This window comes from Seriola dumerili, unplaced genomic scaffold, assembly GCF_002260705.1.
Source record: "Seriola dumerili isolate Sdu_G_001 unplaced genomic scaffold, Sdu_1.0 BDQW01000081.1, whole genome shotgun sequence".
Taxonomy (NCBI): domain Eukaryota; kingdom Metazoa; phylum Chordata; class Actinopteri; order Carangiformes; family Carangidae; genus Seriola; species Seriola dumerili.
Window position 1 is genome coordinate 2,313,168 of NW_019174336.1, and position 13,750 is coordinate 2,326,917.

Below are 13,750 nucleotides of genomic sequence, written 5' to 3' on the forward strand. Positions count from 1 at the left end.
ATAAAATATGCTCTGAGGGAAATCTTCCATGTGTGATAATATTGTTCAATATTGCAATAAATATTGGAGTGTGCGTATACATCCCTGTGGCTGTTTTACCAGGCTCCAAAATCCTTGACCACTTAGTCTGCAGAGTATCTTGTTTTGACTCGTGTTCCACTGAATGAGCCAACCTTATTGTGAAAACCCAGTGTACTAATGCTCAGACAGGAAAACTTGAACAAGTGTCTATTTTCTTATACCAGCGTCACAGCAGGTGATTTAATTTTACATCTCAGCCTGGTCCGATGTGGCCACGACTCAGCAGCAGTAGACTGAAATAACAGTCACAGCTACAAATCAGGAAACTAGAGTCGTTTTCCACGATTTTCTTTGTTAAGAGTTTAAAGGAGTGAAGGTCAATGATTGAAAGACTTTCCCTCAGAGTGGAGAGAGCTGAGAACAACAGTTATATCACATTCTATATCTTCACAAAGAACATAATTAAATAACTTCATGATAAAGAGGGTCACTTAGACTTATTGTTGGTTTGCGTGTAAGTGATAACAACACATGTTGTAACTCCACTTTTATTGTAGATACTGTACAAGCAACATGTTGTGTTACATCTGCACATGTTGGTTTACACTGAACAGTGTGTCTTCAGATATGGTGGTGATACAGAGACGGTGCAGTGCTTCGGAGAGCATGCAGTATATGTACATGTCAGTGCACAGACGGAGGTTTTATTGACAGGATCATTAGTGCTGAAGGTGACATCATCAGGAGGAGCTGCTGGTCACAGGCTTCTTCAGAGCAGCGTCCCTCATGGTGTGGTACTCCTGCTCATTCTGCTTGAACATCTTCAGCTCCACCTCAGTCTGCGTGCGCATGGACTGAATGTATAAAGACGCAACATTACTGACAGTATCGCACTTACACAATGAAATGATGCTGAAATATTGAGATTTTATTGGCAAACATTAAACTAAATGAGAGTGTAACGCACCTCCAGGTCTCTCGTCATGGCGTGGTTGGGCCCATGGGTGACCATGAGGATGCCGTAGGCCTTGCAGATGAGGCTGTGGCCGGCCTCTATCTGCCCAGCGTGCCAGTGGGTGACGCCTGCCCGCATGATGGCCATGCCCAGCTGGGCATTGTTGGGGTGGTACAACTTCCTGTTCAAGAGAGGAGGATCAGTTCCCCTCTGAAGCTGTGATCATGAACTCAACAGCAATAGATTAACTTGTTGGTCCCAGAATTAAAACAGTGTAAAACTGGAACTTTATACATGAACATTATTCATAGGGAAATTTAGGGTCCAGGAGGTTGAAAGGCTCTGAGCCTCTCTTCTGATTGGCTGACTGTTTTCTGAGTGTTCCAATAAAAATAAAGCAGATTTCAGGTAAACACTCAGAGAAACCAAATCCTGCAAGGTTAGATGGTCGGTCCAGGTGGGCGGGGCTTGATGACTGCTTTGTTGTGACATCACAAAGTTCCAGAAGTCCTGACGGCTGGTTTTAAGGCTCAGTTTCTGAATACAGGCTGTGTGCATTTCTCTGTGGACTGAGGCTTTGATACTTTCACAGTATTAATATAGAACCTAGACCTGATCTATAATCAAACAACACATGGACAGAGACCTTTAGACTATATGGGACTCTTAAATGGAAATTTACGGTGACACAGTAACTTTTGTTTTGGAAATGTATGATGGGAGTTTATGTGCAAAGAATTATAGAATGAGAAGTTATTGTGCAACTTTAAGATGAAATGTGTTTTCTTTTTGTTCACATTCTTAGCGATGGGGAGTTGCCATGCAGATTCATGACGATATGGCTGTTATGTAAATTTGTACCAATATAGGGATTTCCTGTGAGTTGCTATGGTAATTTAGTAGTTTCTATAGAGATATAAGGGCCATGGGGAGTTTTCTATCATCTTAACAATAACTCTATACTGATCTCATCTCTGTCCTTGTGTCTTCAGCAGTGGTGATCCTAGACTCTAGGGGGCCCCAGGCAAAGAAGCCCATCCAAATGCCTCACATGCAGGGAATCAGCAGACACTAGCTGCAGCACACATCAGGGGCCCCACTTAGGGGGGGGGGTTGGGGCAGCAGCAGTGAACCGTATAGTCTTTATGGCAGGTTTAAGCGAATTTATAGTTGGAGCCCCCAAACATTTGCCTGGATTGCCTCTCCTGACGGTGCCCCTCTGGTCTTCAGTTTCCACTTTCATGGTGTGTGTAGTTACGAATCCCTCCATGACAACGTGCTCTGTCACCACTCACGTGTATCCCTCCACCATCTTGCGGGCGTAGCCTGCAGCCTCACTGAAGGACCGCATGTATGACAGAACCTCACTGGCCACGCTGAGCACACGCAGCCTGTACAGGTGAGTGTCAGCCAGGACGTTCTCCTGCTTCCCCAGACACTCATGACACAGCTTCACCACCTGACAGAGGACAGACAGAGGAAGGACAGAGGACAGACAGAGGACAGAGAGAGGACAGAGAGAGGATGGACAGAGGATGGACAGAGGACAGGGAGAAGACAGACAGAGGACAGACAGAGGACAGAGAGAGGACAGAGAGAGGATGGACAGAGGACAGACAGAGGACAGAGAGAGGATGGACAGAGGACAGACAGAGGACGGACAGAGGACAGGGAGAGGACAGACAGAGGACAGAGAGAGGATGGACAGAGGACAGAGAGAGGACGGACAGAGGACAGACAGAGGACAGAGGACAGGCAGAGTTTTGGTTGACAGATGAAACAAATGCTGTTGGGTGAAAAACAAAGAGAGAGGGAGATGGGGAGAGCTGACAGCAGAGTGGTGTACCTCATGGAAATCTCCCTGAATACGAGACTTCTCGATCTTCTCCAGACACTCTTTACTGAAGGCGGTCACCTCTTTCACTTTATCAGCAGAGGGCTGAGAGAAAGACACAGCAACAAGAAAAACCATCTGTATGAGTGTGGCTGTTTATGTGAGTGTCCCTCTGTTGGAGTGAGACCTCCCCTCACTCACTTTGCTCTCTGCGGCATCCATCATCAGGTCGTCCTTGATGTGCTGGCTGCAGTGACTACAGGTGCACTCAAAGTGGAAATGCTCCTTGAGCTTCTTCTGGCGGTCGGCAGACAGGTTGAGGAAGTCCACGTAGCTGACTGTCAGCTCCTCGCCCTCAGGGATCTTCTCCAGAGCCCGCAGCTCGATCCTGGGGAGAGGAGGACGGCACGGGGTCTGGTTCTGTGGATCTCATCATACATGTTTCATGGCTCCCCTCTGCACTGCTCACTGTCGCTTTTATCAAACAGGAGGACATAGTGCATTTGATGGGGACTATTTTCAGTGGCGGATTAACTAGACTGGTAAGTAAACAGCTATTACTGCTAACGTTAGCTATGTAGCAAAGTGCAATTAAAATAATATCTTATCAGATATAATATTATTAATAGCTAATAAATCATGTATTATTACCGTATGGTTTTACTATGAAGAAAACATTTCAACTATCTATTGCACCTATTCTGTAACAGATCAAATGGACTGAACACAGTGTTGTGTGAGTCTGTGTCTGGTAGGTGTCGTCAAAGCCACATCATGTGACAGGCTGAGAGGTGAACAGTTGTGATACTTACCTCCTCTGAGAGTGGAGAGCAGAGCTCAAAGCTGATTGGCTGCAACAGAAAGTGACAGTCAGTGCCTGTGAATGGATGATAGTGGGCTTTGGTCAATGTGGTTCCTATGATCTGTCTAAATCAGGGTTTACTGTTGCTCTTTATGTTGCACTCACACAATACAGATCACATATCACAAACTAACTGACACACACAGGAGCCATGTTGTTTTATTCCAGCACAGGACAATGGTTTCTGGCTCTGTGTTTATATAGAGTCTATACTCTATAGACTCTATATATTGCATATACTCCCCTGGAATCACTCTTTGTCTTGTGAATATTTGTTGATGTTTTCTTAATTGTCATGGAAACACCAACCATGAGTAAAGAGTGAAGGTGGTATCAGACAGCTGTGTTTTGATTGGACAGCAGCTGTTAACGAGCTGTATCACACAGCAGCTGCAGAGTCAAACTGAGCAGGTGACAACAGAGTACTTACTCACATCACTTATCATCACCATACAATGGGCTGCACCAGGCGAGCACACTGTGAAGCTGATGTCGTGTTCACTGGTTGTAAACTTTAATTTTATCCTCTATGTTTAACTTGAGTTGACAAACCCCTCAGACACATACTTGCCGTGGTTGAGGACGACGGTGCAGTTGGGCCAGCAGTCGTGGTTGACCAGACACAGGTTGGGGAAGAGACCCACACCAACAGCCTGCAGGCCTCTCTGGTCACTCAGAGTGAAGCCATTACACTTGATCTACACACACACAGGGGGAGGAGGGTGGGGGGTGGGGGGGTTGGTTGCAGTCTGGTGACATAATTCATGAAGTACACAGGGATAATGACACATGATGAAACATGCAGACTCACGATGCCAAAGATGTGTGAGATGTAGTCGGCAGAGTGCTGCTTCCTCCCACGAGACCAGTACTGCTGGAAGTTGTGCACGTCAGTCTGGAGCTTCTTGAGGTCTCCTTCAGGCAGGTCGGCGACGTGGTCCTCCAGCTGGTCCACTGAGATCAGCTGACTGTCTGACGCGATGCCTGTGTCCTTGTGAATACGCCACAGCACGCGAGCTGCCAGACTGCACAGGGGGAGATAGATTTTGTTGATTTGTCCATTCATTTTGCTCATTCATTTGTCCTCAACTCCATGTGACTCGTAGTGATAACATAATGTACAGGATGTTAGAATCAAATCTATAAAACCAACACAGCTGTATCTATATCAACCCTAAAGGAGCGCAGACCAGTTCTTCCTCAGGCGTACAGATATATCACATATGACGTCTGTATGTCCCTGTGTCAAGAGTGATGTTGCCATATATGTCACCTATAAGGAGATATATTATTATCACATGTATACATCTTCTGCTATAAGAAGATATAAGTTTATAACATACATATATATAACATATATATATATATAATGAATTTTTATATGATATAACATGTTTGTCAATGATAAATCTTTAATTTATATATGTACGTTTATTAAAACAACATCCCTATATAAATTCTATTTGTTTATATGTTTTAATCATTAATGTCTCATTAATTGTAAACATGCCTCTTCTCATTCTGGGAAAGTGGTCTCAGACTCCTGGACCCTATTGTTTATAATGTCAACATACAGTATATTAACAGGCTTTAGGATGGATATATATTTATGTCACATATGTCTACAATATAAGCATACATACATGAATGTGTCTATTAATATAGTCCAGACATGATTTTTATATATGTTTTTATTTTATATGTACATATATTAAATTTGCATGTGGGGCCCCCAGGATGATATTCAGAGGGAGGTTTTCCACAGCAGGGCATTAATGTAACAGCACTACAAGTCAGTGGCCCTTCTAGTTCTCATTACTGTGGTGACCTCTAGGCACACACATCCACACTAAAGAACTGACGGCATTCTTCAATCAGTTTTCTTAGATGAATGTATTTTTACTTTAAGGAGTCATGTGTGGTCTCACACCAGTCTGACCAGTAGTTGACATATCCTGACACCAGTCTGTGGAGGGCAACCTGCTAATGGTTCTAACACAGACGTTACAGCACTGAGCATGACAGTCATAAACACAGTCACAGTGTCAGAGGTGACACACTAAAACAGGACCTTCACTTCCTCTGATTTTATCCCTGGTAGTAAATAGATTCACGGGACAGTCACAGCGGCAGCATCTTCCTGCAGGACGGACACTTTCTTACCGGACGTGCTCGTTGGGGGCCTTCCCGATCTTCTTGATGGCTCCACACTCCTGCTTATGTTCGTCCCAGCATGCAGTCTGGCAGGTGCGGTCGCAGTAGTGGGCAAACTTACACTGGGCACAGCGGTGCAGCTTGGCCTGATGCCGGAAACAGCTGTGGCACACCTGGGTGGCAAAACTGAGGAGCAAACAGACAAAACAGAGGTATCACAGCTGCACTCAAACATCTGGTGGAGGATTTTATAATCCTGTGAGTTGGTTTCAGTGTCACAGAGTATTAGCCAACCAGAACACAGTCTTCCTTTTCCATGAAACATCACTACCCTGCAGTATATTTACCATCGACAGAAGCTGCTTGTGTTTTGGTGAGTGTGGACAATAAGAAGGAAGCCATTTTGAAAATGTTCCTAATTTGACATATTTCCTGTAGAGTTCAGGTGCAGATGTTTTGGTCCTGCTGTCGTCCGTGAGGTCATTTAATGATTCTCTGTTTCCTGCAGTGAAAGGCTGAAGTGACACAGCGTTAGATTATTATTAGAGTTTGATGCAGTTATGTGTTTGTCTCTGACTTCTCAGAGCTCTTTGTCCCTGAAATGACTAAACCTAACTCCTATTCTGGAGTCCACATGATCAAAGGTCTGTTTGAGTTTGATGACTTTATCTAAGAGGCCTGGAAGAAAAGCATTGATTAGCTCTTACTCTGGTCTGTGTTGCAATCGTCCCCAGGGCTGGGGTCAGTTGCAACATCTGAATTCTTCCATTCAAATAAGTGTGAATGATCCGTCACATGTACTCATCTTTAAATGGTATGTGTAAATATCATTCAGATGTAAGTTTATTATATAAAAGTTTAGTTGGTTCAGAACAGACTGAGAGAAATACAACAAGCGTTGCAACTGTCCCCAGTCTACTCTAATATGTTTAAATATACAGTTTCATTATTCAGAATACTTCATTTAATGCATAACATCATGTCTCACGTGCCTGGTATTTATGTATATCTATGTTCGGAAATCTTGTTTCCTCACTTCACCACGTCATTTTATTTTAGTAAATGGTGAAAGTAGCTCAGTTTACAGATACAAGCTTCTTCCTGTAGAGGCCAAGATGGCGATTGCACAAAGCACAGTTTATTTCTTACAGGAAATACTCACAATAGACTGATGAGAAATTTAATTCCAGCCAGTGTTGAGAGAAAAATCTATTTTCCATGTTGCAGTAATTTTCTTTGATACCAGCTTTAATGGAGGTGTTCTACAGTAATTCAGATGAATGAAGACTGAGAGTATCTGAGGTTGAACAGGGGATTAAGTGTTTACCTCTAATCTCTGTGGATGGGACAGATCATAGTTGAATAAACACCAGTTTGTTCAACTCTCTGCCAAAATGTTACCTCTGAAAAACTCATGTCTGCCTCAGGAATTATTAATGGAGATGAACTTAATCTCTGATGGGTGTCTATCCAGAAATACTTCTCTCAATCCATTGTTGACCTGTGTGACGACCTCCTCTTTACCTGTAGACATCTTCAACCACACAACTCAAACAGGTTCACAACAGACCAGTCTCTGAAAACCTTAGATCAGATTCAACATAATTATATGACCCATCCCCCCACCAAGTTTGGTTCATATCAGTTCAGTACTTTTTGTGTGTTGATAAAGCAACATCAATCAGCTCAAAGCCACATATTTTGTTTTTGTTTGACCTTATTTTTTCTTCAACTCTTTTTAAAAACATAGACTCCCGGAGCACTTTGTTAGGAACACCATAGTGACTGACTAATTGGGTAGAGTGGGTGTATGGGCAGGAACGTGGTCCTGCGGCTCCACCCTCCGATCACTGCAGTGCAGACTCTGGCTACACATGACATCACCAGCTCAAAGATGGCAGTGCTCATATCAGAGATATTTTGGCTTCATTTTTGTACAGTGGGAGGAAGTGGAGGCATTTTGATACTGTTATCACTTTTTATCATCTTTACAATATTCTTAATATATGGACACATCACTCATCACATCACTGTGTTACTGCTGATTCCTGTAAAGATCCAAATATAGAAAGCTACTGTGTCACTGAGGTTTTGTGACTTCATTACACATGAGTTAACTACATATTCACATGTGTTCTACATAAATATTATAAATTTGATGTAATAATTTATTAATCATTTAATATAATAAAACAAAAAAAATATTAGTTCAGCTCTCTCAGTATGTTTCCAAAACCTTTCTGTCCACATTTTCTTCAGCTGCTTGGATGCCGACAACAACAGCAGCTTGCAGTGTGTGTGTGTGCGTGTGTGTGTGTGTGTATGCGTGTGTGTGTGTCTCTGTGCAGACAACAGCATGTGTTTGTGTGTGGAAACAGTTTACTCAGCAGAGTCAGCTCAGAACAGTATGGTACCTGTATGTTTGTTATGATTGTTGGAACACAGCGAGGCCTTGTGCTTAAAAAAGACACACACACACACACACACACACACACACACACACACACACACACACACACACACACACACACACACACACACACACACACTCTAGGACACTCATGAACATGAGGTAAGGTGGTCCATACCTTAACCTTAACCATCACAACTAAATGCCTAACCCCAAGTCTTAACAGCCTGAGGTTGTGATGCCAAAATGTCCTCACAATGCAGAAATGTTCACACTAAGATGACTTCAAACTAAAATTGTCCACACAAACATAGAAAGACATGTAGACACAGACACACACAACGTGTTTGTGTTTTTTATGCTGTTTCTCCTCTGCTGCACGTTGATGAAGAGCTGCTGAAGCAACTTTCCCTGTCTTTGTTCACTATCCCACTAACCTAACCTAACCTAACTTAACCTAACCTTGACCTAACCTAACCTAACCTAACCTAACCTAACCTAACCTAACCTTGACCTGACCTAACCTAACCTAACCTAACCTAACTTAACCCAACCCAACCTAACCTAACCTAACCTAACCTAACCTAACATGACCTAACCTAACCCTAACCTAACTTGACCTAACTGTAACCTGAACAAAACCTTAACCCTCAAACCAGTGGAACTCAATATTTGTGCCCACAGTGACATTAGACCCCACAGGTTTGTGTGTCCCCAGTGGGATATAAAACCAGCCAACCCCCTACACACACACACACACACACACACACACACACACACACACACACTCTCTCTCTCTCTTGGACTGCTCCTGCCTTACACTAGGCTGATGGTCTCAGTGCATGCCTGCTGTGTTGGACATTGAGCTGACGTCATGGAGCTCCTAGCTCTTATATGGCTCTTACACCATGTTACCAGATCTGTTCTAGCATTCCAGCACATGGACAAACCAGGCTACACTCAGTTTCAATACCCACACAACTATTAACAGAAAAGGAGAGTATTGTGGACACTGCAATATGTTGACTACTACAACTTTGAATAACACATGTAAGCCTATTGAAGACATAAAAACCATCAGACAGAAGTCTATGTGAGACATTAGAATAACATAAATAGGATAAGGCACATGTAAGTAAACACACACACACACACACACGCACACACACGCACACACACGCACACACACGCACACACACACACACACACACACACACACACAGGCTTACATAACAATATTACCATCTGGCCCCATAAAAGCACTGAGTAGGTGCATTGAACAAATCACTGGATGGGCCATGACTTCCCCGATTAGTAGTTCATGATTTTGGGAAATACGCCTGTTTGCTTTTTTGGAGAAAGTTAGTAGAGAAGGTCAGAGCCACTCTCCTCTCATAGGGCCAGAAGTCAATAAGCTTTGCTTAGCATAAAGAAATGAAGCAGGGGAACAGCTTTTTGCTCCAGCACAAAAACTTATAACCACCCATTTTTAGACTTTTGAGATATATTGTCTTAATCAGTGCGATTCATCTGTATGTGTATTTGTGAACTTAGGACAGAGCCAGGCTAGTAGCTTCCCCCTGTTTCCAATCTTTCTGCTGAGCTATTAGATGGCTGTCTCCAGGTCCATGGTTAAAGGAGCCACTTGTAAGTTATGCTATTGCTATATAAGCATTGTTAGCATTAACAGCGGTTTACTTAGCAGTCTTGCAAACAGCTTCAGCCATCTTTACATTTACAAGATAAGAAGTTATAATACGTGAAGAGACAGCCTGACTGGGCTCGGGCTAGCTGTTTAGCATCCTAGCATCCATTAGCTATGTAGCAAGAGCTAAACTTACATATAGGTCCATTAATGTACAGACATGAGAGTTGTTATTGTTGTTATCTTGGAGCAGTTATAGACTCAGACCTTTTTTATTTATATTCAAACTTTAATGTAGACTCTTAAAAACCTCAGACAAAATTGATTTAAAAATACTACTATTGGTTTATAAAACACTGATTCTGCTGCTACATTGTGAATCCCCCAGACTTATCAGCTAATCTGGGACAGGTCTGCACTCTGTCCCTAGAAACTAAACATGGAGAAGCAGCGTTCAGATTCACCACACACTGTATCTGCCACAAAACTTGGCTTTTTATATTTTATTTCAAACATTTTTTTTGAAAGGTAAATAAATGAATTTGAAAGCTGCAGGTTGTCAGACTTTTGGTGAAGCCTCCTCGCTCTTGAAAACTGAATCCAAATGTTTGTCATGCTCAAGTTCACATGACATCCTGACAGTGCTGTCAGTGCTGGCATCATGAAAATCTGGGGATCTAGAAATGAGGTCAGAGCCCAGAGAAGAAGAAGTCTGACCTACTGTCCACAGCACACCTGTACTGTGTCAGTCCTCCAGTCTTTCCATCTTAACTAATAACTACAACAACCGGGAGACTCGTACCTGTCGAAGACCACGGCGGAGAAACTGGGCTCGGCGAAGACCACCTCCCCAGCTCTGAGCTCTCTGGACGCCCTCAGGCCTCGACCTTTCTTCCCTGCATCAAAGAGTGCAGCAGTCTCCATGTTCCCCACAGTCATTGTACTGCCCAAACAAAACACAGAGGAAGGAGAAAGCAGCTGAGGGTGGGACGGGCTGAGGGGTAATGCTGCAGGGAGAGTTGTTAGGAGATTCTCACCAACATTCAGGAGCACTTGCCCCCTCTCTCCTTAGCCAAAAATAAATTCACCCCCTCTAGGGGTTATACCACCTCCCCAGAGTGGGACGGGGGGAGAGCAGGGGGAGATGAGAGGGGCTGGGGGAGAGCAGGGGGAGGCAGCAGAGGTAGAGGTGGTCTGTGGGTGTCGTCCCCTTGTTTGGGTTGGTTCCTCCTGCGATATTTTGGTCCATCACAGCTGTGACTGTCTGTCAGAGCCACATGACAGGAAACAGAGCTGCTCAGACACATTCAGCATCTCTGCTCTGGTTTTTTTATATTTCCACAGTGGCTGTGGTTTCATCCAGCCAGGAGAACCTTAAAGCAGCATCGGTTTGCTTTTTTGCCACAAGGGGCGAGAGAAAGTAAATACAACGCTGACATATTATCATTTAAAGGTCCCATATTGTGTAAAGGCAGATGTCCATGTGTTGTTTGATTATAGATCAGGTCTAGGTTCTATATTAATACTGTGAAAGTATCAAAGCCTCAGTCCACAGAGAAATGCACACAGCCTGTATTCAGAAACTGAGCCTTAAAACCAGGCCGTTGGATGGTTTTTGAAAACCACAAAATATAAATTCTTCTGGATCAACACTTCAAATAAAAACACAGGAGAAGGAAAATTTTATGGAGCTTTAACATTACACATACTCATCCGACCCATTGGCTCAGATAAAGATATTTGATTAGTGCAGCTTTAATGAAAGCTGCTTCTGTAGTAAGACGTCATCATAAGTCGCTGACTCATTCTTGTGGTCCAGATTGTGACTTATTGAGGTCATTTGCTGTTGACATTAACGGTTCACAGAGCAGTGTATTTGAATATTTGTCTTTTGTTTCTTCCATCACTAACGTTAATTTGATAAAACACTGTTAATTTGCTTCTATAGTTATTTTTATTGTTTATTTTTGGTAAAATATCAGCGTAGGTAAAGTTATACACACTTAAATATAAAAATACAGATGCAGAAACATACAGTTCACACTGCCAGTGTTAACATGAGAGAGAAAATGTGGAGCCACTGGAGTTTATGTTGTTTATACACCTCAGTTAACCTGCTGTTAATTCTGTAAGAAAGAGCAGCTGTTTGACTTGATGTCTATGGACACCTGCTGAGGTGTCCAGGTGTTTCTATTATTTTGTCCCATTTATAGTAGGTAAGCTAAATAACATGAACACCTGTATAATGTCACACAGCTCCAAACACTACATCCTCCACAATGATCTCACAGTTGAATCAACAACTGTCTTAAAACTATTTTAATACAAACTGAACATTATAACCTTCATGAAGGAGGATTTACTGCAGGACTGTTGCATTAGACTACATCAGTTTTAGCTGCATGTTCCTAATAAACTGGCAACTGAGTGTATGTTAGTAATTATCAGTTGAATGCTCAGGCTGCAAACAGCCTGACTGGGGTTAATTAGTTGCTTTTGGTGCTGGTCTCACCTGTGAACGATGTATATGCACTGAAATACTAATGTATATACACCTACATATACACCTGGTTGTCTGAAGATGTTTTTAAATCTAATAGTTTTATCGTATATTATCATTATCACCATATAACTTGTTTTACCCCTTTCTCATTTCAAAACTGTAATGCAGTAATAAGTTTACAGCAGAGAACATTTTACCTGATCCAGTTTTTTAAAATGATTTTATTTAGGATTTTTTACATTAGAAAAACACACACAGTTAGAAACACAATAGACATAAATCACCCAAGTACAATTACACAAACAGCATAAAAGACAAGGGATTCATATCCAGAGATCCCAACAGCAAAGTATCAACAAATGTCAAAGAGGTGAGATACGAGACTGTCCCGTCCATCAGGAGAATCAAAAAACATAGCAGGGTCAAAAATGGCTTCCACGCCTTCGAAAAACATTATGTAAATTCTGTTTGATATAATGAATCTGTTCCATCTCAGCAACAGAAAACATCTCATTCAGCCTCCTGTTTAAACATGGGGACGACAGAGACTTCCAGTTTATTAATATTAATTATTAGCTGTAGCTCTGGCTGCTGTAAGAGCTGGTCTCATGGGAGGGAGCGGCCCCGTCCTGTCAGAACAAACTAATATTATATTATTATATAATCTTAGTCCGTTGTTTTATTTAAAAAGCCAATTAAATATGTAAAAACAGAAATGACCTGGTCCTGGACAGAGCCAAGAATAAGTGTGGCAGTGATCCTTCAGCAGGATCTGAGGACAATTTTAACAAGTAGTTTTTACTTCTACCGGAGTAAACAGTACTATAAAGTATAAGGGCTTTTACCTGAGAACAATCTTCCAGTACTCTTTACCTCTGGCCTTATGGTAAACGGTGTAGTTTTGTTTTGTCTCTCAAAACTTACCTGTGTAACTTTCGTTACAGCTTTTCACAGTTCTGGTTTCTGCTGGACCCTTTAACAATGTGGTCCCAGTGGAAATGTCTGTGTGTGGTGTCTTCTGTCATTATCTTAGGCGAAATGTCAAAAGTAATAAAATAATGGCTGTTTCCTCCTCCTGCATATAACCAGGGATTAGTGTTTAATTTAAAGAAACAATCCTAAACTAAGATGGGTTTTCATTATTTATGAACGAATGAATGTCATGTTGTAAATTTGGTGGACATGTCTCAAAACCATTGTGAATCCTGACTGATGTCCTGGACCCCGAAGTGAAGCAGCAGTTCATCCACAAATGACATCCTCTTCATAGAAAGTGTTTTAGAAAGACAGCAGAAAGTGAAGACACCAGCAAACCTAACCCACCACCACCAGCACCACCACCACCACCACCACATGGATCTGACAT

At 42.3% G+C, this 13,750-nt stretch overlaps 1 protein-coding gene across 1 annotated transcript; it reads right to left on the bottom strand.

Moving 5' to 3' along the window:
• Positions 1–728: 728 nt before the first annotated feature.
• LOC111221213 (histone-lysine N-methyltransferase SMYD1-like) lies at positions 729–10,858 on the bottom strand. Its single transcript, XM_022744579.1, has 10 exons — positions 10,684–10,858; positions 5,836–6,012; positions 4,484–4,697; positions 4,240–4,370; positions 3,623–3,661; positions 3,012–3,198; positions 2,823–2,915; positions 2,272–2,435; positions 989–1,157; positions 729–875 (listed from the first exon to the last, which is right to left on the bottom strand). The coding sequence occupies exons 1-10, from the start codon at positions 10,818–10,820 to the stop codon at positions 762–764; spliced, it is 1,425 nt and encodes a 474-aa protein (XP_022600300.1). The 5' UTR covers positions 10,821–10,858; the 3' UTR covers positions 729–761.
• Positions 10,859–13,750: the final 2,892 nt, after the last annotated feature.